This window comes from Hyla sarda, chromosome 9 (assembly GCF_029499605.1).
Source record: "Hyla sarda isolate aHylSar1 chromosome 9, aHylSar1.hap1, whole genome shotgun sequence".
NCBI classification, from domain to species: Eukaryota; Metazoa; Chordata; class Amphibia; order Anura; family Hylidae; genus Hyla; species Hyla sarda.
In genome coordinates, this window is record NC_079197.1 from 25,007,365 (window position 1) to 25,035,170 (window position 27,806).

General features: G+C 43.8%; 1 protein-coding gene across 4 annotated transcripts in view; it reads right to left on the reverse strand.

Annotated features, from left to right (window-relative positions):
* The window catches only part of USP20 (ubiquitin specific peptidase 20), a 107,523-nt gene that overhangs the window by 11,417 nt on the left and 68,300 nt on the right, over window positions 1-27,806 (reverse strand). For 2 of the 4 annotated variants that reach the window (XM_056540243.1, XM_056540242.1), the window contains 20 exons: window positions 21,528-21,667; window positions 20,052-20,105; window positions 19,908-19,970; window positions 19,678-19,815; window positions 19,412-19,508; window positions 18,926-18,995; window positions 16,970-17,083; window positions 16,682-16,760; window positions 15,711-16,068; window positions 13,287-13,424; window positions 12,146-12,258; window positions 10,745-10,917; window positions 10,141-10,235; window positions 9,432-9,465; window positions 8,522-8,567; window positions 8,252-8,432; window positions 7,273-7,399; window positions 6,105-6,274; window positions 3,660-3,741; window positions 2,826-2,934 (listed from right to left, as the gene is read on the reverse strand). In XM_056540243.1, the coding sequence (XP_056396218.1) occupies window positions 2,826-2,934; window positions 3,660-3,741; window positions 6,105-6,274; window positions 7,273-7,399; window positions 8,252-8,432; window positions 8,522-8,567; window positions 9,432-9,465; window positions 10,141-10,235; window positions 10,745-10,917; window positions 12,146-12,258; window positions 13,287-13,424; window positions 15,711-16,068; window positions 16,682-16,760; window positions 16,970-17,083; window positions 18,926-18,995; window positions 19,412-19,508; window positions 19,678-19,815; window positions 19,908-19,970; window positions 20,052-20,105; window positions 21,528-21,608 (2,322 nt within the window). In that variant the 5' untranslated portion in view covers window positions 21,609-21,667. Of the gene's footprint in view, window positions 1-2,825; window positions 2,935-3,659; window positions 3,742-6,104; window positions 6,275-7,272; window positions 7,400-8,251; window positions 8,433-8,521; window positions 8,568-9,431; window positions 9,466-10,140; window positions 10,236-10,744; window positions 10,918-12,145; window positions 12,259-13,286; window positions 13,425-15,710; window positions 16,069-16,681; window positions 16,761-16,969; window positions 17,084-18,925; window positions 18,996-19,411; window positions 19,509-19,677; window positions 19,816-19,907; window positions 19,971-20,051; window positions 20,106-21,527; window positions 21,668-24,042; window positions 24,178-26,236; window positions 26,369-27,806 lie in introns of those variants that run through there. The other 2 variants (XM_056540245.1, XM_056540244.1) reach the window with 2 other exon arrangements.

The window sequence follows — 27,806 nt, forward strand, 5'->3', positions numbered from 1 at the left end:
TATAGGGATTTCACTGAGCTCAATGTATAAAGGGTATGCCGCACCCTCTAGCTAGTGGTTGTTGCAGGCAGCCATATTTTTTATATTTTCATTTTCTACATAAAGGGTTACGAACTGTGTATCAGAAAAACAGAACTGTAAATGTTGCATCTGTTTAGATAAAATATATATATATATATATATATATATATATATATATATTTTTTTTAAATATATTTTTATTGAGTTTTCAATCAACAGAACAACAATTAGAAAATAAAACTGTTCCAGTAGACCCGCCCCATCCATCTCCCAAAATAGTCATGTCAAGAAACAGCTGTACAAAATCGGAACTAATATGATTGGTCAGAGAAGGGTGGGCCCACCTACAACAACAACACAAGACTACACTACAGACTAGGCCAGTCACACACAAACAGCCATTCACACCATAGGAGCTCCTATTCCCACCAAGCCACTCTACGTCTGAGAGGCTCCCCGAACGAGGGGGTCAGTAGATAAAATACATTTAAAGCGTTACTGTCGTTAGAAACAACTTTTGTCTATTTAATAATTCCTTTGAAACTAAGAATTTTCCTAATATACTTTAAAAATGTATTGCTAAAGATGTGAAATAAATGTTTAAAAACATGGCCACTAGGGGTCTCTGTCTTTTTAATTTTGAATACGAACCCTAGTATCTAGGGCTCTTTGGTCCGCACTACCAAGAAAAGGACCGGAATTGTGAAGGGAGGGGGAGTGGGGGTTTGTTTTTCTCTCTCGTCTGCTCACTCAGTACAGTGTATAATCCAGCTTTAAACTGTGTGAGAACACTGTGTGAGATGAAGACAGCTTGCAGCCTCTTAGGGAGAAGCATTCACATGCACAGTGACAAGCAATACAGGGTGCTAAACTATTATATAGAGCATGCATGGCTGCATTAAAGTTATATAAAGCATGCATTTAAGCAGAAACCTGTACAAGTGTAAAAATATTTGTGCAGACCTCATGACAAGGGAGGGAGGGGGGGGGGGGGAGGAGAAGAGAGGAGCTCATAATGCTCCAGGGGAAACACCTTCAGCCTCTGAGAGGAATTCAGAAAGACTAATTACAGGAATACATAGATCAAAAGGTATTTTACGTATTAACACATGCATGTTATTATGCATACAGGTCTTAGGGCACATTACTACACTGATTTAAGCATTTTTTTTTCTTTTCTTACTAATGACAGTAATGCTTTAATGTAATTATTCAGTCTAACAAGAAGTCATGTTGCCCTAAAGACCCTATTCATCATCTGCCACAGTAACATCGACATGGTGCCAGGACCCAAGGTTTCCAGCAGAACATTACCCAGAGCATCAACCTGCCCCCCGCCATCTTGTTTCTTCTTTCAATTGTGCATCCTGGTGTAATCTCTTTTCTTTTAGGGATTCAGCCATCCAGCCATCCACATGTTTCATCAGACCAGACCAGCTTCCTCCACTGCTCTGTGGACTAGTTCTGATGCTCACATGCCAATTGTAGGCACTTTCAGCAATGGAGAGGGATTAGTATGGGCTCTCTGACCAGTCTGCCACTACACAGCAAGCTGCCATGTCCCTTGTGTACTGACTCCTATAGCCAGCAGAGCTGTCAATTTGATGTACAGCAGATGCTCAGTTAGATCAGAACAGAAAGGATAGACTCCCTCCATGAAAACCTCTCATCCCCCTTGACCCGGTCTCTGATTCTACTTCCTTGGACACCTTTGGTAGCTACTAACCACCGAAAACACCAGTCTTCCCCAACCAGGGGGCCTCCAGCGGTTGCATAACCACAACTCCTAGCATGCCCGGACAGCCGGAGGCTGTCCGGGCATGCTGGGAGTTGTGGTTATGCAACCACTGGAGGCACCCTGGTTGGGGAACACTGGTATACAGGAACACCTAAAGAGACCTGCTATATTCCATCATGCTCTGCCCCAGTCCTCTACACATCACTATTCAGCCCAGTCACTCGGATCCTTACACTTTCCCATTTTACCTACTTCCATCTCCTCAACTTTAAGACCTGCCTGCTTAATTGCCTTCTGATACATTCCACCCCTGATAGACACCATTTGTACCAGATAATCCATGTTATTCACTTCATTAAAAATTGTCTTGCTAAAGATGAGAAATAAATGTTTAAAAACATGGCCACTAGGGGTCTCTGTCTTTTTAATTTTAAAAACGAACCCTAGTTTCTAGGGCTCTTTGGTCCAAACTACCAAGAAAATGACTGAAATTCTGAAGTGAGAAATAGAAAAACAGAGCTAATTTCTTTCAAAAACCATCCCCCCCCAACTGTCTCCAGGTTGGGTGTGGTTCTGCAGCTCAGTTCCACTTAAGTTAATGGAGCCAAGTTGTAATACCACAAACAACCTGGAGACAAGAGCTGTTTTTGAAAGAAATGAGCTCAGTTTTTTTTTTCTATTGCTGCATAACCCCTTTAATGTTATGGCTGATCAGTGTATTTTCAATTATATAAGTAGAAAGCACAGGTAATGGATGACATACTACATATTAATATAGTAAAAGAAACAAAGATGTCCAGCGCCTGTCATAGGTATGACTAAGGCTTTCAAGTAAAGCCGAAACGCGTCACTTTTACCGTGTTCCTGTGATGTCTCTCATGGCTTAATAATAAAGAACCGTTTCAGAGTCGGGCACTGGACATCCTTGTTTCCTTTACTAATCTATGGGACGAAGTCCATGTCAGGTCCGTTCGCCCATTGCGGGGTGAGCTGAAACACACTTTGTTTTCTACATATTAATGTAGTACAAGACTAATAATAACTGCACAACGGTGCCATATTTTACCTTAATAAAAGTATCGATCTCTATTTTCCTGCGTTTGGCCAAAGCCTCAATTTCCACTTGACATATAGAACAAACATACAGATGGTTGACAGCCGGGCCTCCTCCGAACCTGTAGGGAATAGACTGCAAGGTGTTTGATCTGAAGAACATGTGTAGGCGAGGAGGTAGAGATGAGCAAACTTACAGTAAATTCGATTCGTCACGAACTTCTCGGCTCGGCAGTTGATGACTTTTCCTGCATAAATTAGTTCAGCCTTCAGGTGCTCCGGTGGGCTGGAAAAGGTGGATACATTCCTAGGAAAGAGACTCCTAGGACTGTATCCACCTTTTCCAGCCCACCGGAGCACCTGAAAGCTGAACTCATTTATGCAGGATAAGTCCTCAACTGCCGAGCCGAGAAGTTCGTGACGAATCGAATTTACTGTAAATTCGCTCATCTCTACAAGGAGGCATAATACGGCAGCGCATTGGGCCATACCATTTCATTACTGAGACAGTAAGCTCCAGAGTGGCCACACCGGATTAGACAAAGCCACATGTCTGGTGATCACATTACTGTGTATGAGCTACTACAGTAATTTGGGCAGTTTCTCTAAAAACATTAGTCAAGCGATAAACCATGGCGTTCATAATGAATCTACCAGCAACCTATATTCTGCAGGCCATAGCATAGAACAACCTACTGACTGTAGACAGGTCGCTGGGAATGTATACTTTGGCTTCCCAGGTCTACACCTGAATGTAGATGCCGTGATACACATACTGTAATTCCATAGTATTCTAGTCTACGGAAGTACAAAGTGACATCCACATATCCTCCACCACAGATCTTACCTGTTGTACAAATACTCCCATACATTCTGAGGCAGGATCACAACCAGGTCATCAATGTAGTGATACTTGTTCGGAGGAATTCCTGCAAAAGGGAAGGAGATTAACAGTCATGCTTTTCACCAATAGTATTGTTGGAGGACAACTGAAGATGCCAGGCTTCCACGCAGATTATACGCAAAAACGGCAATCCAGCGTGGGTAAGTAGAAAATCCAGACTTTATTAGCTCACGGTAAAAACGGTACAAGCAACCAGTAGATCAGACGCGTTTCAGGCGCATGCGCCCTTCGTCAGTGATCACTGACGAAGGGCACATGTGCCTGAAACACGTCTGTTCTGCTGGTTGCTTGTACTGTTTTTACCGTGAGCTAATAAAGTCTGGATTTTCTACTTACCCACGCTGGATTGCCGTTCTTGCGTTTGGATTTGTGTGCACCAGGCTGGGTGCGAATCCGTGTCGGGGGTGTACGGGTGGAGCGAGCTGGACTACACTGCCAGATACTTTCCACACAGATTATACATGAGGGTCCCTGCAGTACGAAACTATATGATCCGACGTGTTTCGGTCAATGCATGACCTTAATCTTGACCATGATTAAAGGGGTACTCCGGTGATAAACAATATTTTTTTAAATCAACTGGTGCCAGAACGTTAAATAGATTTGTAAATCACTTCTATTAAAAAAAAAAAATCTTAATCCTTCCAGTACTTATCAGATGCTATATGCCTCATAGGAAGTTCTTTTCTTTTTGAATTTATTTTCTGTCTGACCACAGTTCTCTCTGCTGACACCTCTGTCTGTCTCAGGAACTGTCCAGAGTAGGAGCAAAGTTCCTGACATGGACAGAGAGGTCAGCAGAGAGCACTGTGGTCAGACAGAAAATAAATTGTAAAAGAAGAGAACTTCCTGTGGTGCATACAGCAGCTTATAAGTACTGGAAGGATTAAGATTTTTAAATAGAAGTAATTTACAAATCTGTTCAACTTTCTGGCACCAGTTGATTAAAAAAAAATCGTTTTTCACCAGAGTACCACTTTAGTCATGCATTGACCGAAACACTTCAGATTATGTTTGTCCATACAGATGAACATGCTTTGAAAGAGGTTTGAAGAAAAGCTGATGTTTTGCTGAAGCAACTCACTATTGGAGTATTCCTTTTGGAAAATCATGGGGAAGATTTATTAAAACCTGTCCAGAGGAAGAGTTGCTGAGTTGCTCATAGTAACCAATCAGATTGTTTCTTTAATTTTTCAGAGGCCTTATCAAAAATTAAATGTGCACAGACTATGTGTTTATTTTATATATGATCAGCTTATTATCAAGGGGTATTGTCCTTTGGATAGGGGATAAGATGTCTAGGGACGGAATACCCCTTTAAAAGGGTTCAACATTTTAAAGGGGTATTCCGTCCCTAGACATCTTATCCCCTATCCAAAGGACAGGTGATAAGATGTCTGTTCGCGGGGGTCCCACCAATGGGACCCCCACAATCTTCCTGCAGCACCCGGCGTTCTTTTAGAATGCCGGCTACGGCACTGGAGGCTTGTGACTTCACGGTCCAGCCTTCTCATGATGTCACTCCACACACCCTCAATGCAAGTCTATGGGAGTGGGCATGGCGGCCGTCACACCCCCTCCCATAGACTTGCATTGAGAGGGAGGGTGCAACATCACGAGGGTGTGTGGCCATGACATCAGCGCCACATCGCAAGCCATCAGGCTCCATGCACCGGATGACTGCAGTGCCGCAGCAGAGATCATGGGGGGGGGGGGGGGGGTATTCAGTGGCAGGACCCCCGTGATCAGACATCTTATCCCCTATTCTTTGGATAGGGGATAAGATGTCTAGGGGCAGAGAACCCCTTTAAGAACTTGGACGAGGGCAAGACGCCACATGGTACTGGAAACAGGGGCTTCATATATTAGGACCTTAGAATATATTTAAGAGGCCAGCTTAAAACCTTCCAGATAGGGCATAAGTGTATGATTGCTGGTGGTCGGTCCAACCAATGGAACCCAAACCGATTTCAATAACAAGGTCCGGTGTCTGCGTGTGAAAAAAGCAGTGTGAACATGTGTTCTCTGCAGTTCCATTCACTGTCAAAGATAGTACAGCGCCAATCTGTCTCTGCCAGTTCCATAACCAATGGATGGAGCGGATGAGACAGGTGTAACCACTGCTTTATCTACACGCAGACAACGGAGCTCTTGGTATCGTAAATGGGCATAAGTATTATTTGTGGGACAACTTGTTTCTGTCAGAAAGAGCTTCGCACCTGTCCACAGGTTGTGTATGTATGGTTTTGCATCTCAGCCCTTTCGATTTCAATGGCCCTGAGATGCAATGCCAGAGAGCGGCCATCTTTCTCTTATCCTGTCCCACTTGACAGAATGAAAACGGGTGATGGGTAAATAGATGCTACATTCTTATTATTCCGCACTTACCTCCATGACAGCAGAGAAAACTCTGGTTAGTTATTGGTCCTGGTTCTGCAAAAGTGTTGAACTTGTTGAGCCATTCACGAGAGATATAGAACTGTAAAAGGCCGGATTCCTTCATCGCCGCCAGGGACACCACTTTTTGTCTTTCCCGCTCTGCATCCTCACTGCTCTTTCTGTGCAAAGACAGCAATTATTGTGAACTGGAATTGCAGAACTCAGTTGAAAGAGAAAGGTTCTATATGGAAGTCCAGTTCTAAAAATGATTGGTGGTTACTGTTACAGATCACCTATCAAATGCCATTCAGTTACTATAGTGCCCTATTACATGGACCGATGCGTGGTTTACAGTCAGTGTACCTCCAATGTTGTGGGCACTGTTATAAAAAATTCTAAGTAGTAGAAACAGATTGGCACTGCCAGATTAGCTGAAAAGCCTCCCATCTGTGAGCGTTAGAAACAGCAGCATAACCTAAAAGCAGGACCACGCTGCAGCTTCCTCCTGTGTTCTACCGTCTAAAAGACAATCCATAATACGTACAGCAAAAGGAGAAGAAAAGACAGGGTAGCACTCACGGTTTTGAAGTCACTCATGTGGTATGACTTTATTCTTTATTCCCGGTGCAAATAAATTTCATATCGCAGGATGCCAGGATCCGCGGACATAACAGGTGAACAGCCGCTTTCGCGCCAGACCTGGCGCGAAAGCGGCTGTTCACCTGTTATGTCCGCGGACCCTGGCATCCTGCGATATGAAATTTATTTGCACCGGGAATAAAGAATAAAGTCATATCACATGAGCGACTTCAAAACAGTGTATGTTCCCTTGTCTTTTCTTCTACTTTGCTGTACTTTTATTAAAAAAAAAAATAAAAAAAATGACTATAGTGCAGCACGGTGCATGTATCTAGTCATGTATCTAAATCACTTTGGGGAGATTTATCAAAACCTGTTCAGAGGAAAAGTCGCCCAGTTGCCCATAGCAACCAATCAGCGAGTTTCTTTCATTTTTAACAAGGCCTCTGCAAAATGAAAGAAGTGATCTGATTGGTTGCTATGGGCAACTGGGCAACTTTTCCTTTGCACTGGTTTGGCTAAATCTCCCCCTTTCATTTTGAATTTGGCGCCGGAATTCAACTTAGGAGACTGTGCCCTGTGGACGTGTCAAGCTCACCTGTAGAAGAGAACGTACGCCTCCGCATTCTGTACCACGGTCTCATGCACCTCTGTCACGTATTGGTCATCAAACTCGTACCACTGACCATTGATCACATTCTGGCAGTAGGATATGTAGTGACCACCTGGAACAAGACAATATACTTAAGGGGGGGGGGGGGGGACTGCGCAATATTTTTCAGTTGATAATGTATTATGTTACACACATCACTTCATAAATTTGCGCAAATGATAGAATGCCTTGGATAGTGCCATAAAGGGTTAAAATCTCACACACGTTCCTACGCCAGACGGTCGCTAGAGTACATCTGCACAAAAATCATTTTTTGTGCACGTGATAAGTTTAGTGCACCCACCAGAGCATCTACTAACCATGAAGCGCACAACAAGATAAATGATGAGGGCAGCAAAGAAACATTAAAATAGCCCAAAAAATATGAAACTTTCATTGCAAGTCAATGCATAAAATAAAACTACACAGCACACGCAATTTTGCAGTTGACAAAAATTCCCCCCATAGGGAGCGATTTATCAAAAACTGTGAAGGAAAAAATTGCCCAGTTGCCCATAGCAACCAATCAGCTTGTCACTTTCATTTTGGAAGAGACATCTGAAAAATGAAAGAAGCGATCTGATTGGTTGCTATGGGCAACTGGACAACTTTTCCTCTGGACAGGTATTGATAAATCTCCCCCATAGTGCTTTAATTTTCACCATTTTCAAGATCTCTGTTGGCTTTTTGGGAATGGTAACATTCATGGTTTCCATCCAGAGGCTGATCGCTGTCCAAGTGGCACAATACACTGCAAAGATTGACATCTAGATCAACTGGATCTTTTCAGTCTCTGCATGGGAACCGGTCACTGACAGCAATCAGAGATCTTGAAGTTGTCTGAAATAGAAATACAAAAGTAAATGACTAAGTTGCATATTTCAGTCTTCTCTCCAATAGAAGGGATATAGATATAAATACTTACTCCCCGCAGTTCCGTGATGACAGATCACAGCCAGTAGGTCGTAGGTGGTGATATGAGATACACACTCCTTGGCCAGGAAAGGTCGTAGATTCAGACCCTCCAAGGGAAAGGAAACATGGCTGCTGATCTTAAAGGAATACATGACCTCATGTCGGAAGCGCTTCAAGTGTATACAGAGGATCTGAAGTAAGAGGAATCAAATGAAACGCTGATAGATAGAAATGGTAGAAGGTGGCAAAGAAAACCTGTGAGTATAAGACAGACACTTACCTCTGGAAGACGCAAAACTTTACAGTATTTCACTCCATTTCGTAGCCTGCGACAAAGTAAATCAAATAGTTATCTATGACCATCTTCAAGATTGCATTGAACACGAACAGAGTACCCGATGTTGCCCGTTATTCCTACCTAAACCTTGTGTGAGAGGAGAAGCAACTATGACGCTCTCCTCCTCATATCCTGACCTCACATCCCATCCTCATGTTCCATCCTAAGATCCCGACCACATATCTCATTCTCACATCCCGTCCTCATGTTCCATCCTAATGTCCCGACCATCATTACATCCCGACCACATATCTCATCCTCAGATCCCGGCCCCCGCACTAACTATTCTCTGCACCTGCCTGTCAGACAGTCATCATGATGTATAAAAGTCCTGGGCAATCTCGGCAGCCTGAGAGTAACACATTGGAAGATGTACCAGATGCCCCATAGACTTGTATGACAACACCCTTGCATAAGGGGGGTGGGTTATGGTTGATTTAACTCGACTATATTTTTAGTAGACATATAAATAACATATGTACCAAGTTACATTAAAATATCTCCAGCCATGTGGAAGTGATGCTTGAACATACATACGGAAGAGATAGATACATATAGATATAGATAGTGATATATATCGTTTTTAGAAGGTCCTTTATGTACATGTTTTTTTAGGGAATATTGTTGAGGATTTATTTAGTAAAATAATAATAATACATTTATTGGAGTATTTGTTGGGAGAAAACTCTTTGTAGTTGAGATAAAAGAGAGAGAGATAGAGAGATATGGGATTGATATGAGATAGATAGATATGAGATAGATAGATAGATAGATAGATAGCTATCTGGGTTTTATTTGCCATTTTTGTAACAATTTTGCATTTTGGGGGTCACTATTAATGTAGAGATCTTACTTTTTGCAGCGCTCACAGCTATACATGTTATCACCTAAGGAGAAAAAAAGGAGAAACCTAAAATATGGTCTTGATGAGCTGCTAAATCCACTTCAGATACTACAATTTCTGAATTGTTAACAACTACACAAAACAGGACAACTTACCTAAAAGGAAATGTAACACAGATATTGACACAATGTGCCCCCCCCCCATATTTTAGGCTTATTGGCTACTTCCATTTCATCAGTGATGACCTTTTTAACTTTGCTCTACTAAGACAGAGCTATGATCAAGTGACCAAAGAAGCCAATGTTTCACATTTACAAATCTAAATAAGTATTAGGGAGCATTAAAGGGGTATTCCAGTGTTTGCTTAAAAACAATATGCTGCTGAAATGGGGGGGGGGGGGATTGCATAGCCCTGGTCCACAGCAGCCTCTGTTCAGTCCCTTGATCTTCTCTCTTCTTCCGAGACAATGCTTAGTGCAGGACCTGCCCACTCAGCCTATCACAGGCCGCAGCAGTGTCTTGTGTAGGCCAATGACTGGCTGACTTGGCAGGTCCTGCACCAAACACTCGTCTCTAAGGGAGGAAAAAGAGAGAAGCTTGGGGGATTGGACGGAGGCAAACCTGACCAGGGATAGAAAAGTAGTGCAGACAAAATGTAAGGTGTATGGGTTGTCAGATGTCCACAGAGTTGATACAGCCCCCAATAGCATGGTTTTACCTTTCAGTTCATCAGCAGCAAAGAAAGCAGCAAGGCAGTCCTCCAGGGTGACCACCGGACCCCAGAACCAGCTTGGGATGCAGGAGACCACAAACCTGGGTGACCAGATATATGAAGAATATAGGAGTATTGTCTACTTAAAGGAGATCTGTGGTGTATAACACTTACCCCCTATCTGCAGGATAGGGGATAAGTGTCTGATCGTGGTGGGTCTGAACACTGGAACCCCCCTCGATCTCCTGTACGGGGTTAAGGCATTGCTGCGGCTGTGCTCAGCTAATGTGTGTGTCGTCGACGGTCAATGACACACCCCCCCCCCCCCCCCACACACACACACACAGCTCTATGGGAGAGGCAGGGAACGCTGCATCTCCGCCTCTGCCATAGAGATACATGGACGCTGCGGCCGACAAACCTCCTGCACGGGAGAGCTGCGGCAATGCTGGGGCCCCGTAACGGAGATTGCAGGGAGGTCCAAGCGTTCGGACCCCCCCGCGATCGAACACTTATCCTTATCCTGCGGATAGGGGATAAGTGTTACACACTGCAGATCTCTTTTAACATCATCTATTCTCAAAATTAAATGGGCAACTGCAGCAGATACCTGCGAATATAGTCCATTAGAAAGCCCAGCCACCCCTGGGTGTTGTAGTTTTCTCCACAGGTGCCAGGTTTGACAACAGCACTTTGATGGATGGTGGAGTGGAGCTTCGCCAGGTCCTCCTTTCCTGGGATAGGAAGTGACAAGTCCTGAAAGGTCTCGATGGTGGTGGACACCTGAGTCAAAACAGAAAGACATAGGTAAGGATAAAATCAAAATTAGAAGGTAACGCCGCGCAATACCATTTTACCTCCACGCTAAATCTAAACATGCTACACTAGGGGCCCACTCCTATCTCTTCTACAATTTTTAGGTGATTAAAACAGAGAGACAGTCACTCTTAGAATGGCCTCGAAATATGGAGTTAACAGGTTGACGCCATAGGACAGGCTGGAGGGCACCCTATAACTAGATTTGAGAAGGTAGTGACAGAATGGACACTAAGCAATAGTGATACCGTGAGCTATTTTTAATGCAAGGTCTGAGAGGGCGGAGTTTGACACAAATATTTTGTCCATGGTGTTCAATGCTCCACCCCTCACTAGGCATAAAGTAATAGCCCAGATTTATTAATTAATCTACCTGAAACAAAATCTGTCAACCAATCACAGCTCAGCTTTCATTTTACTAAAGGTCATTAAGATATGAAAGCTGAGCTGTGATTGGTTGTTGTGAGCAACACCAGACATTTTTGATTTCAGGAAGATTTACAAATCTGTGCCAATGTATGAACTTTGCCCAGAACATTCCTTTAAATCAGTGTGCCTCCAGCAGTTGCAAAACTACACATCCCAGCATGCCCGGACAGCCGAAGGCTGTCCGGGCATGCTGGGAGTTGTAGTTTTGCAACAGCCGGAGGAATACTAGTTGAGAAATACTGATTTAAATACTTAAAAGGGGTACTCCGGTGGAAAACTTTTTATTTTAAATGAACTGGTGCCAGAAAGTTAAACAGATGTTTAAATGACTTCTATTAAAAAATCTTTATCCTTCCAGTACTTATTAGCGGCTTTGATTTTTGAATTTCTTTTTTTGTCTTGTCCACAGTGCTCTCTGCTGACACTTCTGGCCGTGTCAGGAACTGTCCATAGCAGCATAGGTTTGCTATGGGGATTTTATCCTGCTCTGGACAGTTCCTGATACGGGCGTCAGGTGTCAGCAGAGAGCACTGTGGACAAGACAAAAAGAAAAGAATTTCCTCTGTAGCATACAGCTGCTAAAAAGTACTGGAAGGATAAAGATTTTTTAATAGAAGTAATTTACAAAATCTGTTTAACTTTCTGGCACCAGTTGATTAAAAAAAAAAAAAAAAATGTTTTCCACCGGAGAACCCCTTTAAACAATAACATATGGTGCTACTGTGTTGCACAGTCAGGACTGCAATGCACTGAACCAGATACATACCCTGTCACATGTCAGACACTGAACCAGACTCAGAATTGTCCCATCGAAGATATCAGAAATGACGCTGCGATATTTGATTTCCGACCTGCGTTTCCCTCCGCTCACGACTTGCGCTGCAAACAAAATGAAATAAAGTGCAGGAGCAGAAGATCACAGTCAGTTTTAAAGGGGTATTACAGATTTATTTTTTTTGACTATGCTACAAGGGCTGTTAAGTTAGTGTAGTTCATAATATAGTGTCTGTACCTGTGTTTGATGGTGGTCCCACAATTCTTATGTGATCTTTGCCCCGAGGTTTATTTTTAACAGCATACAAAATAAGTTTTGTTACAGGTCTACCCATGCAGCCCTAGACATTACATCACTGGATGTGTGTGTGGGGTGAATCATTCTCCACAGGGCTGCTGGGAATTGTCCCATGTGTGCTTCAATGGGTGGGGTGGCTGATGTATGGGAGGGAAAAAAGTGAACTCACACTTACATACAAGGGATCCTGGGACCAGTAGTTGGAGGAAGAGAACTCCAACAGGAAATAGCCAATTTACAAAAATATAGCAGCAGCGTTATGGTGGACTCCCAATAAAGTCATTTAGCCTTAAGACAAGAAGGGATCCTTCCTAAGCATGTCCATTACTGCTTATCAGGTAAGTACTAAAACCCCATCATGATAGATAACCCCTTTAATAGATAGGCCATCAATATTAGATATGCAGGGGTCTGTATGGTGCCCTGATCACACACCTTTTTACTGTTTCTTGATATGACCTTGTTTTCCTAGTAGCGTGCACCTGTAGGCCAGGTCCATATAATAGTTTGGTATCAACTAAAGTGCTGGCTGACTAATTCTTTGTCCCCCTTGTTTTCCTGAGATATGAGGGTTTATAGTTTGTCTTACAAATCAAGGAATCTGACAAATGGGCGTGGCTATCAGGTGATGGGCGGGATTATACAATCACAGGGAGTGTATTAGCCATACACACCCTCTGAATGTACAATATACTCACTTTCCTGACTATATATGTGCATGGGAGGTAAGAGCTAATCCAAAAACCCCTTTAACCTGGTCCATTGCCAGTATTAGTGGGGGTTATCAGCGGCCTGTCCCTCCTGTTATATTCTATACATCATAATTTGCACTTACCTTTCTTTAAGACATAGGAGTGTGCTGTGCGTAGTGGGCTGGAGCGAGGCGGGCTGCTGGAGAGTTTTGCGTGCGCCTCCGGAGGGTGCGGACTGCAGGGCCGAGAAGAGCAGTGCATGTAGGCCTCATTGTCAGGCTCTGCAAGGGCCAGAAAAGAAAGCCAGGTGATCACATGGACCAGGTCACCTTGTATTCGGAAAATCATACAAGGAGGTAAAAACAACACCAATACATGATGTCTACAAAAGCGACCTCCCCACACGTAAGAAGCTATCATTTCTGATCAGCAATACATATGGTTCTGGCAAAGGTGGCTGACAACTAATAAGACTGCGGCTGCAGCTTACCCAGCTTTGCTAGTCTCTGGAATAGCCTGAGTATGCAGTAATATGGGATCAAGGTATGTACCATGGCATATTAAAGGGGTACTCCGGTGAAAACCTTTTTTCTTTTAAATCAACTGGTGGCAGGAAGTTAAACAGATTTGTAAATTACTTCTATTAAAAAATCTTAATCCTTCCTGTACTTATTAGCTGCTGAATACTACAGAGGAAATTCCTTTCTTTTTGGAATTCTATCTGATGACATCACGAGCACAGTTCTCTCTGCTGACGTTATTATAATAATAATAATAATAACTTTATTTATTGTTGTCCTTAGTGGGATTTGAACCCAAGTCCCCAGCACTGTAAGGCAGCTGTGCTAACCACTGAGCCACCATGCTGCTCTTAGCATACATCTGCTATGCACCATTGCTAAAATGGACAAAGATGTCAGCAGAGAGCACTGTGCTCGTGATGTCATCAGTGTTCCAAAAAGAAAGGAATTTTCTCTGTAGCATTCAGCAGCTAATAAGTACTGGAAGGATTACGATTTTTTAATAGAAGTAATTTACAAATATGTTTAACTTTCTGCCACCAGTTGATTTAAAAGAAGAAAAAAATTTCACCGGAGTACCCCTTTAAACTAGAATTACTATTTAAGACTCCTGGAAAGCTGGGTAACAATCCATGTAGAAGCTGTAAAGGCAACAAATTATGTAAACCAGTGATCTCCAAACTCCAACTTTGGCTGTTGCAAAACTACAACTCCTAGCATGCCCGGACAGCCAACGGCGGTCCGTGCATGCTGGGAGTTGTAGTTTTGCAACAGCCAAAGGTTCACAGTTTGGAGACCACTGCTCAAAATCTGTTACTTTAAAGAAAAAGTATCATGTAAGAAAACTTATCCCCTATCCAAAGGATAGGGGATAAGTTTTAGATCACGGGGGGTCCTGTTTGGAGCCCCGGCTCTCCTTCACAGCGACACGTCACAACCCCTGCCCGAAGCGCGGGCACCATGCTTCTCTATATAGCTCTATGGAAGAGTCGAAGATTGCCGAATGGCTCATCTATAGAGCTATATTGAGGAGGCGTGGCGGCCCCCGCTTCAGGAAGGGGTTGTGACGCACAGCTGTGAAGGAGAGCTTGGGCTCCAAACAGGGCCCCAGCGCTCAGACCCACCACGATCTAAAACTTATCCCCTGGATAACCGTTTTCTTACATGATAATTCTCCTTTAAAGTAATGTGGCACTGGAAATGAATGAGTTGTGAGCCGCGGGCACAGGACGGAGAACGGAAGCTGTCACGCTGATTAGAAGTTCTGCAGCGCCGTGGCCCACTGGCTTTCAGCGCATGCAGGGGGAGGTGACAGCTTCCGTTTCCGTCCTGTGCCCGCGGCTCACAACTCATTCATTTGCAGCACCCGCGGCTCACAGGAAGAGAAGGAGAGCAGCGATTGCGGGTAACATGATTAGTCCCCCGATGTGGGGACAGCGCTGCGACTGATAGTTCATTCGGTGGGGGGGTTAGAGGAAAAGCAGAGCCCGCGGGTCATATGATTAGTTCCACAGCGCACTGCGGCTGATAATTCATATCGTACAGAAAAAACACACCAGTATTCGGTATGAACCGGTATATCGCCCAGCACTAGGTAAAACCCCCATCATGGTCACACTGGTCCTTCACTACTAGCAGCAATGATTTATCATACTCAACGTGGCGACATGCCAACCATATTGATATCACTGCTTCTGCCGCCAATGATTGACTGCCACGCTTTTGTTTTGGGTGAGTCCCCCCATTGCTGCGGTGGACCACTGAAGCATTGGTGTGGCACCTGGCGTGACAAAAGGGGGGACACGGCTACAATGGCTGCAGCAATGATGTGTCACACCTACAGTAGTGGTCACGTGCCATCAATACTAATATCACGGCAACATGGGCATTGGGTCACATCATTACTGCAGTGAACTACTGAACCATTTGTGGTCATTCACTGCCCTATTATCACTTTCTGACTGAACCTTTATACAAGTTTGGAAATATCCATGCGGTTATAAGGAAGAGCTCTAGGCCTGTACAGCTGGACATTGCTTATCCTACCTGGTATCATTGCTGTGTCCACATCGGCATCTTCATCTGCCTGCTCGGAGCTGGTCCTGCGGTGACAATACGACAGTCTTCGCTCTTTCAGCTTTTCCTTCTCAGAGATAGACCTCCCCGCATCTTCCCGGATCAAAAGCTCCATCTCCGCCAAGGAGCCCACCCCTCCGCCCCCTTCACTGTCACCCATCTCTCCACCAGAATCACAGGACAGAAAGTCATCCTCTGTGGTGCCGCGCTCCATCTCCCGCTGCTCCTCCCTCTCCTCTTCTTCCCGTTCTTGGTTATAACAGGGTGCCGGTTCCTTAAGTTCCTCGTGTAGCTGGTCCATAAGGCAACGCAGGAATTCCTGGGTATCCTGTGATTCCAATGAAATGGATAAGAATATTTGGTTAAATAGGGCACTGTCGTTAAAACTATTTTTTTGCTATTGCACTCCTTATGGTAAATAAAAAACATCTTTGTAATGTACTTAGATTTTTTTTTTTTTTATGAAGTTTTCTATGTTTTTTTGTGTTTAACAAAGCTGCCACTAGGTGTCTCCCTACTTGTCTAGAGTATCTAGAAATACTGTCTGCAGTGCTGAGGGGGATGTGTGCAGCCTTAGCCAATTATAGCTCTTCTCACACAATGAACTGCTCTGGGCTGTGTGTGTAGCAGAGTGAGGGAGGAGGTTCTCCCCTGTATGGCTTCAGATGATGTCACAACTGCTGGAAAACGCCCCTTCCCAGTCTGTGAATCTGACATAGCAGAAAATACAGAGCAATATCAAGATAGAAAACTAAAAAAATAATAAAAATAAAAGCAGGGGGTGCTTTATCATGATGGGGGCAGTGAACTGGGAGGATTATAAAATTTAACAAGATCATGAGGGTACTCTTTAACAGTAGGGTGACAACTAAAATGACCAAGAGTTTATAGAGTTCGGATTAGAAGACCTGGCCAGAAAAATCTGAAAATCTGTGACTTACCTGTTGGGCATATCCTCGAAATAAAGGGTTAACCAGCTTGATTCCATGGGACAGGCTTGAGGGTACCACATAACTAGGCCTGAGAAGAAAGTGATAGAGTAGAAAGAAAATTAAAGAACCCAAAATGCAAAAGTGCAGGAACCGCAGGGGTGGAGCCTGACACATGTACACCAATGAGAGAATCCCTGTATAATGCTCCGCCCACTGAGACCCGGCTCTAGGTAAAAGACAGTGTATCCGTTTTATTTGGAAGGTTCTGGAATGAGACAAGATATTGTTTCCACTTACCGCTTCTTATGCCATAATTCGGAAATTAGTTTCTGGTAGCTCTTGCACAGCGCAGGCTTCTTGTCTGTCCGCACCAGACCCCCACACTCTAAAAAGAACTGTGTTAATGGAGGGCTGCAAAAAGAAATGGTTTAATATGAGGAATAAGGAAAATGCATTTCCAGTTCTAAGTCTATGGAAAAGGGAGGAGGAGGAGGCAAAGGGTAAATAGGGAGATTTATCAAAACCTGTCCAGAGGAAGAGTTGCCGAGTTGCCCATAGCAACCAATGAGATCGCTTTTTTCATTTTTGAAAAGGCCTCTGAGAAATGAAAGAAGTGATCTGATTGGTTGCTATGGGCAACTCGGCAACTTTTTCTATGGACACAGAGATGCTCTAGTAAAGTGCTTCACTGTCTCACCCCAGTATTGGCAGCCGCAGCATGGATGATATAGCAGTACCGCTGCTGTGAATCTAATACTGGGGTGAGAGAGGGACCCACTGATCCAATACTGCAGCTTTAAGTCAGTGTTTCACTCTGTCTCCTCCTTTCTCCATAGATATTAATGGGCCATATGTAACATGATTTCTCAGTAAGCTTTCTTTTATTTTATAAAATATTTTTATTAGACAAGATTTTCTCAGAAACAAACTAAATATAAACAAAAAGGACCCCAACAGGAAGAACCAACCAACTATATATTAGAAAGTTTATTTTCTTTGTACTATAGAATGATGCAGAGTCTGAGTACAGGATGGTGATCATTTACTGAACAGACACCCTAGAATGGTGTGTTGGCATCACTTACTTACTTTTAAGTCAGTGTTTCCCAACGATGGTGCCTCCAGCTGTTGCAAAACTACAACTCCCAGCATGCTGTGAGTTGTAGTTTCACAAAACAGCTGGAGACACCCTGAACGGGAAACACTGCTTTAAAGGGGTACTTCGGTAGAAATTTTTGAATTTCTTTTCTGCCTGACCACAGTGCTCTCTGCTGACACCTCTGTCCCTATCAGGAACTGTCCAGAGTAGGAGCAAATCCCCTATAGCAAACCTCTCCTGCTCTGGACAGTTCATGACATGGACAGAGGTGTCAGCAGAGAGCACTGTGGTCAGGCAGAAAGGAAATTCAAAAAGAAAAGAACTTCCTGTGGATCATTTAGCAGCTGATAAGTACTGAAAGGATTACGATTTTTAAATAGTAGTAATTTAAAATCTGTTTCTGGCACTAGGTGATTGAAAAAAATGTTTTCCACTTGAGTACCCCTTTAAAGGGGTACTCCGCCCCTAGACATCTTATCCCCTATCCAAAAGGATAGGGGATAAGATGTCAGATCGCCGCGGTCCCGCTGCTGGGGAGCCCCGGGATCCCCGCTGCGGCACCCCGCTATCATTACTGCACAGAGCGACGGGCGATACAGGGGACGGAGCCGCGTGACGTCATGGCTCCGCCCCTCGTGACATCATGGCCCATCCCCTTAATGCAAGTCTATGGCAGGGGGCGTGACGACCGCCGCGCCCCCTCCCATAGACTTGTATTGAAAGGGGCGGGCCGTGACGTAACGAGGGGCGGAGCCGTGACGTAACAATGCTCCGGCCCCTGTATTGCGCGTCATTACGTGCAGAGCGAACTCGCTCTGTGCTGTAATGATAGCGGGGTGCTGCAGCAGCGGGACCCCGGCGATCTAACATCTTATCCCCTATCCTTTGGATAGGGGATAAGATGTCTAGGGGCGGAGTACCCCTTTAAGTGAATGTGGACTGTCACCTGGCTGTCCCACCTCAGTATAGGAGTGCGTTTCCCCCAAGCAAAGGGGTTATGATGAACAGAATTATACTGTATATACAAAACTAACATTAAAGGTAGAAGGAGCCAGTATATAACTGACCAAGATGGCTTCTTTCCTGCCCCCAAGTACAGTGGGAAAAGCATCCTGTATCGCAGTAGATATGACACATGACCCTCAAAATCTTACCAGTTGGAAAGTGCTTGCAGGGCAGCATTCATGTAACATGAATTACCGATGTTCTTCATGCCTGTAAGACCTAGGGACAAAAGACGGTGACCTGAATATAAATGCATGAAGTCCCCCACTTGAAGGGGTTATCCAGGAATAGAAAAACAGATCTAATTTCTTTCAAAAACAGCTCCACGTCTGTCTCCAGGTTGTGTGTGGTATTACAAATTGGCTTGGATTACCGTGTGAAACGGCTGGCGTAGCCTCCGAGCGCTTCTACTACATCCATGGATGTCTCCCGGACCCTGAGCCTCCAGGATTGAACATGCGTACTACGCGGTGAGTGCACGATATCGCTTCTTTGTGATTTTTTTTTTTATAGAATTGCTAGATCTCTATGACCCCTACTAACTATCAATACGTAAAACTGCAATATACACAAGTGTCATGTGACTGATCATTGTTGGCCATACGTGCAGCCTCCTATCAGATCAATGCACTGACCTCTGGGCTTTAGGTCGTCGTCATCGCTCTCTGACTCTCCATCATCGGCCACTGCGATGGGGACTGACTTTAAGGGGTGGACAGCAGCAGGTACATCCTACAGAGAGCAGAGAACTCAAGTTATCTGTGTCTATTGTAAACACAAAACCGTAATACCCAAGAAGGATTATCTCTACTTACAATACTATGCTATCTATGGCAGGAACCTACAAGACATATGACATATAAGTGGTTCTCTATCTACAAGTCCTGCTATGGTGACGTACCCGGTGGCTCAGCTTGGGAGAGGTCGACTGGGAGTGAGTAGGAGAAGGAACCCTGGAGTCCAAGAAAACTTCCTTCTCACAGGCGTAACACCAAACCCGGAAGGTGGTCAGGTTCACCGTCAGATTGTGCTTCTTAACCTGGAAGACCCAAGGACAATGGGAAGGAAATTTATTTAAGTCAATACCCAACCATACTGACCCAATAAATATCCAGAGGGTTGTTCAGTCACCTGGGCATGTAATGTACTGTGATCGGCATAGGACTCGCCACATCCCACGTACTGACATCCGTCCTAAAAGCAGAGGGGGTGGTCACAAAAACAACTCAATGTCCTCTCCATTGTGAGAGTATCGATCAGTTATAAGCCACTTACCTGCAAACAGGCCCACAGGTTGGGTCCACCAGCTCCACACGACTCACATGTTCCCTATGGAAAGAAAGTGAAGATAAAACCCTATATAATTCCAACACTGTGGGTCTACGCAAGGGCTGCACGATTTATTGCACAATCAATCAATGATATTAGCCAATCGCGATTACGTGCCTGTAAAATCCTGCATTTATGACCTTACATTTGATTTTCGGCGGGGGAATGGGAAATGAAATGGAGCGGACTGCACATGAAATGGGGGATTGTTGTGTACACTCCTCAAAACAATGGTGGTCACCCCCTGGCAATTGGGTTGGCATGCAGTATGAGTTTAAGACACATCCATTCAAGGACAGTTCTGCCTATGGGAAAAAAAGGGGGCCGCCTAGAGCGCCCTCTTGATGGGGGTGCCAGTCTGCATGCCGCATGGAAGATAGTAGCCAGCTATCATCTGAAGCACCAGCCCAGCCAGCACCACCGTGTCACCCCAGTAGTTAGGGGATTACATGAGGAGGAGGTTTGTTACAGTGTGTCACCCCAGTAGTTAGGGGATTACATGAGGAGGGGGTTTGTTACAGTGTGTCACCCCAGTAGGAAGGTAATTACATGGGGAGGAGGTTTGTTACAGTGTGCCACCCCAGTAGTAAGGAGATTACATAAGGAGGAGGTTTGTTAGTGTGTCACCCCAGTAGTAAGGAGATTACATGAGGAGGAGGTTTGTTACAGTGTGTCACCCCAGTAGTAAGGAGATTACATAAGGAGGAGGTTTGTTACAGTGTGTCACGCCAGTAGTAAGATAATTACATGGGGAGGATGTTTGTTACAGTGTGTCACCCCAGTAGTAAGGAGATTACATGAGGAGGAGGTTTGTTACAGTGTGTCACCCCAGTAGTAAGGTAATTACATGGGGAAGAGGTTTGTTTCAGTGTGTCACCCCAGTAGTAAGGTAATTAAATGGGGATGAGGTTTGTTACAGTGTGTCATCCCAGTAGTGAGGAGATTACATGAGGAGGTTTGTTACAGTGTGTCACCCCAGTAGTAAGGAGATTACATGAGGAGGTTTGTTACAGTGTGTCACCCCAGTAGTAAGGAGATTACATGAGGAGGAGGTTTGTTACAGTGCGTCACCCTAGTAATAAGGTTGGGCGTGTGAAAGGGCGGAGCCAATGGGCAGGGTAAATATAAAATTAGCTTTTGCCTAAGGTGTCAAAAATCCTTGCACCAGCCCAGACCCATTTATGAAGGCAATGCGGTAGTAGGGAATTAAATTGATATTTCATCCTTCAAAATGTTAGTGATCTAATCACTGTGACTACTTCTCACTGCTAGACTGGGGGACCCCAGACCCTGATCCCTTCCCATTGCATTGGGGGTACGGAAGCAGCTAAGTGTGAGGGCCCCACTGCCCCATACTATCTGACCATGAACGCCATACCTTCATATGTCTAAGACGTTACCCACTCGAGTCCTATATCTCACCTTGGATTTTAAGATCAGATCCTCCTTGGTGACTTCTCCAATTGAATCCAGGTGAGGACAGAAATCATCTATCTCACCCATAGTGTATAGAAGGTGGAAACCTCGCCAAACCCTGGATGAGCAGAGAAGCGGCAGACGGTCTAAGAAAACAGGAAGAACATGAAGCGGATTATATCGGCCACTAAAGGGACTTACATAGACAAAGCGCACTACCCTAACATATACCTATCATCAGTGCACTACCCTAACATATACCTATCATCAGTGCACTACCCTAACATATACCTATCATCAGTGCACTACCCTAACATATACCCATCATCAGTGCACTACCCTAACACATCAGTGCACTACCCTAACATATACCCATCATCAGTGCACTACCCTAACATATACCCATCATCAGTGCACTACCCTAATATATACCCATCATCAGTGCACTACCCTAACATATACCCATCATCAGTGCACTACCCTAATATATACCCATCATCAGTGCACTACCCTTACATATACCCATCATCAGTGCACTACCCTTACATATACCCATCATCAGTGCACTACCCTAACACATCAGTGCACTACCCTAACACATCAGTGCACTACCCTTACATATACCCATCATCAGTGCACTACCCTAATATATACCCATCATCAGTGCACTACCCTAATATATACCTATCATCAGTGCACTAGCCTAACATATACCCATCATCAGTGCACTACCCTAACATATACCCATCATCAGTGCACTACCCTAACATATACCCATCATCAGTGCACTACCCTAATATATACCCATCATCAGTGCACTACCCTAACATATACCCATCATCAGTGCACTACCCTAACATATACCCATCATCAGTGCACTACCCTAACATATATCTATCATCAGTGCACTACCCTAACATATACCTATCATCAGTGCACTACCCTAACATATACCCATCATTAGTGCACTACCCTAACATATACCTATCATCAGTGCACTACCCTAATATATACCCATCATCAGTGCACTACCCTAACATATATCTATCATCAGTGCACTACCCTAACATATACCTATCATCAGTGCACTACCCTAACATATACCCATCATCAGTGCACTACCCTAACATATACCCATCATCAGTGCACTACCCTAACATATACCTATCATCAGTGCACTTCCCTAACATATACCTATCATCAGTGCACTTCCCTAACATATACCCATCATTAGTGCACTACCCTAACATATACCTATCATCAGTGCACTTCCCTAACATATACCTATCATCAGTGCACTTCCCTAACATATACCCATCATTAGTGCACTACCCTAACATATACCTATCATCAGTGCACTTCCCTAACATATACCTATCATCAGTGCACTTCCCTAACATATACCTATCATCAGTGCACTACCCTAACATATACCCATCATCAGTGCACTACCCTAACATATACCTATCATCAGTGCACTACCCTAACATAAACCTATCATCAGTGCACTACCCTAACATATACCCATCATCAGTGCACTTCCCTAATATATACCTATCATCAGTGCACTACCCTGATATATACCTATCATCAGTGCACTACCCTAACATATACCCATCATCAGTGCACTACCCTAATATATACCTATCATCAGTGCACTACCCTAACATATACCTATCATCAGTGCACTACCCTAATATATACCTATCATCAGTGCACTACCCTAACATATACCCATCATCAGTGCACTTCCCTAACATATACCTATCATCAGTGCACTACCCTAACATATACCCATCATCAGTGCACTTCCCTAACATATACCCATCATTAGTGCACTACCCTAACATATACCTATCATCAGTGCACTTCCCTAACATATACCTATCATCAGTGCACTTCCCTAACATATACCTATCATCAGTGCACTACCCTAACATATACCTATCATCAGTGCACTACCCTAACATATACCTATCATCAGTGCACTACCCTAATATATACCTATCATCAGTGCACTACCCTAACATATACCCATCATCAGTGCACTACCCTAACATATACCCATCATCACTGCACTACCCTAACATATACCTATCATCAGTGCACTACCCTAATATATACCTATCATCAGTGCACTACCCTAACATATACCCATCATCAGTGCACTACACTAACATATACATTATGTGACATCATGTGATCAGTCATTACTGTCCTCTCATCTCTTCCTGTGTCACAGTCATTACTGTCCTCTCATCTCTTCCTGTGTCACAGTCATTACTGTCCCCTCATCTCCCCACTGCAAGGTTGGACTGGCCATTGTGTCTTTTGGGGAGCAGCCACATTCTTTAAACAGACAATGGTTGACCCAGCGTTTCCCAACCAATGTGCCTCCAGCTGTTGCAAAACTACAACTCACATCATATCAGGGCATGGTAAAAGCTGCAGTTATGCAACAGCTGAAGACACACCCAGGTTGGGAAACACTGTATTAGTTTTAGTCAAATATTCTGCTTACTTTTTATTTTTATTTTTAATGTTTTTGGTCTTTGGTCTTATGACTGGCCTAGGGGGATAGATATGCTTTTCTCTCATTCCTTTTAAGTTGGACTTTATACTCTTTTACTCTTGTGACTCCAAAACTGTTTGTTTTCTACTTTTTTCCTATCAAAAAATATACAACAGAAACATTTATTTAAAATATAAACATAAGCCGACAACACAAATCATGCCCCCCTTTTAAAGCTAAAAGTAAAATGTCGCAAAAAAAATATTAAAATAAAAAGCTTTATAAATGTTTAAAAAATAAATAAATAAATAAATTAATTAATTAATTTAAAAAAAAAACACCTTGATAAATGTGTTTCAACAGTCAAAGACAAAGGGCAAAAACTGTGCAAAATGCGCCAGGAAACAGGTGCAAAAAGAATACTAAATTGATTCCCTCCTGTGCACACATACGAAATTTCAGAGATACTGAAGGACCATGCAGGACCATGCAGACATTGCCAGTCCCCATAGCCGGCAATGCATTTCGCTAGGTATTCTGCAGAAAGTATAAACATGTTTATTACTTTATTTGATGAATTTCCGCGACTACAAGTTCTGTAGTGTGGACTGTGCGACAAAATCCCATTAACAACAATAGGACATCGAAATTTCAAATGCGTAATTACATTTGGAAATTCTATATTGTGCATGGTTTCTTAGGCCATAACAACACGGCAGAAATTCTGCAGAAATAATCAGCTCAGAAATGTTGCTGATTTCAGTGGGATTCTGCTGCACTGTGCATGCGGTAGAATTTCCCTATTTTGGCATCTGCGGAAACAATGAATCTGTTCATTGTTTCTGTGGATTCTGCTTGGAAATGCATTGACGTCTATGGAGACGGCGCATTTGTGATCGGTCCTAGCACCGGCTTAACTTTCAAATGTGCGGAATGTCTGTGCGCACATTTTCCGCCGTCCCAATACAGTATAGCCTTAGAGTTCAACTATCTTTAAAGGGTGGAAAAAAAGGTGAAAAACAATATTTTTTTTTTAATCAACTGGTGCCAGAAAGTTAAACAGATTTGTAAATGACTTCTATTTAAAAAATCTTAACCCTTCCAATACTTATCAGCTGCTGTATGCTCCACAGGAAGTTCTTTTCTTTTTGAAAAAGAACTTTCCTTTCTGTCTGACCACAGTGCTCTCTCTGCTGACACCTCTGTCTCAGGAACTGTCCAGAGCAGGAGAGGTTTGCTATGGGGATTCGCTCCTACTCTGGACAGTTCCCGACATGGGCAGAGGGGTCAGCAGAGAGCACTGTGGTCAGACTGGAAAGACATTTTTAAAAGAAAAGAACTTCCTGTGGAGCATACAGCAGCTGATAAGTACTGGAAGGGTTAAGATTTTTAAATAGAAGTAATTTACAAATCTGTAGAACTTTCTGGCACCAGTTTAAAAAAAATAAAAATAAATAAAAAATTGTTTTTCACCGGAGTACCCCTTTAATATTCAGCCTCGGTCTTGCAGGGTTTTATAGCACTCAAGAGTCTGATGTAAATGTGGGATGAAGCCAGAAAACCTAGAGGACGCCAACAAACACCTGGGAAGAACACACGGATGTTGCCCGACAAACCAGGAACCCAGCGCTAGGAGGGATCAGTGCGGATCAATGAGCCGCGGTGCTGACCGTCCGTTTTTCTCCATAATGAATAGTCCCAGAGCTCAGCTCCGGCTATAAAATGCTGACTCACGGATGAGCATCACTATAAATGCAGGTGAAAGGTCACCGCCTGACCTAAAGGACCATGGCCGGAGAAAAGAACAAGTAAAAAAACGGAAATAGTGCGGCTCAAAATAACCTTGATCTTCTAAGAGGACCAAGGTTAACGGGTGGGGGGGGGGTCACAAAATACTCAGCTAGTGCAAAACTACAACTCCCAGCATGCCCGGACAGCCTTCGGCTGTCCGGGCATGCTGGGAGTTGTAGTTTTGCAATAGCTGGAGGCACACTGTCTGGAAAACACTCATGTAGTAAGCAAATAATTCATGGATAAAGATAAATGATATGCAGTAAAATATGTTCAATAAAAATAAAACGCTGAAACCCCCTACTTTCCCCCCACCAATACCCTAGGTAGTATGTCATCACATGATGAGATGGGAATACCTCTTTAAAGAAGCACTCCGGGTGGTTACTTTTCCCATATTATGCACACTCACCATCACTAGTCGTACAGCGCCATTAGCTTTTTCCAGCGCAGCTGCATCCACGCCTTTTATTACTGTAACTTGGTCATGTGGTCATCAGTTTGACTCACCATGCTTAGTGTGGGTCAGAGGATGTCAGTCCTGGGTCAGCTGACTTCCTGTGAACTACATGATGACATCATCACCTACCAGATCCACTCCTGCAAGCTCACAGACCCCTCCCCTCCCAGATCTGTATACTGCTGCTATTTCTATGGGATCAGGATATAAAAGTAGTTATACACTTCCCTTCCATCTCCATCTGTATACTGCTACCGCTATCTCTATGGGATCAGGTAATATAGTATTTATACACCTCCCCTCCAGCTCTATCTGTATGCTGCTGCTGCTGCTGCTATCTCTATGGGATCAGGATATATAGTAGATACACATCTTTCCTCCATCTGTATACTGTCACAGCTATCTCTATGGATCAGGTTATATAGTTGTTATACACCTCCCCTCCAGCTCTATCTGTATACTGCTGCAGCTATCTCTATGGGTCAGGTTATATATTATTTATACACCTCCCATCCTGCTCTATCTGTATACTGATGCTGCTATCTCTATGGGATCAGGATATACAGTAGATATACATCATTCCTCTATCTGTATACTGCTGCAGCTATCTCCATGGATCAGGTTATACAGTAGTTCTGCACCTCCCCTCCAGCTCTATCTGTATACTGCTGCAGCTATCTCTACTGGATAGGGATATAGAGTAGTTATACACCTCTCCTCCAGCTATATCTCTATACTGCTGCTGTTATCTCTATGGGATCACAAAATGTAGTAATTATACTTCTCCCCTCCTGCTCTATCTGTATACTGCTGCTGCTATTTTTATATGACAAGGACACACAGTAGTTATTAGGGATGTAAGAAAAAATCGATTCTCACGATAATCGCGATTTTTCATTTGCCGATACAGAATCGATTCAAAATATTTTTGAATCGATTCTTTTAGGGATGTGAAATTTTTATCTGCGGACGCCCGTATCTTACCTGCCAACGAGCCCGCGGAGCTCCGGTACAGTCCGGTACAGGTGTTCGGTCCCCGGGCTGTATTCTTCTTACTTCCTGTTAGTCCGGCACGTCACACGGACCTTCAGCCTATCACCAGCCGCAGCGATGTCCCGCCTCCGCTGGTGATAGGCTGAAGCTCCATGTGACGTGCCGGACTAACAGGAAGTAAGAAGAATACAGCCCAGGGACCGAACACCTGTACCGGACTGTACCGGAGCTCCGCGGGCTCGTTGGCAGGTAAGATAAAGTGCGTTTTATTTTATTTTGCAGCCCGGACGGGATAACATGAGAAAAGTGTGCACCGGAGTACTAGATCGCCGCTGTCAAAGCTGACAGCGGCGTCTATTGGGATCTATGAATGCTCCCAGGTGGGCAATATATCGGGATATATCGCGATGTATCGTCACCTAGACGGTATCGCGATATATCGGGATATATCGAATCGCCACACTGGTATCGCGATTCGAATCGAATCGCCAAATTCTTGGCGATTCACACCCCTAGTAGTTATACACTT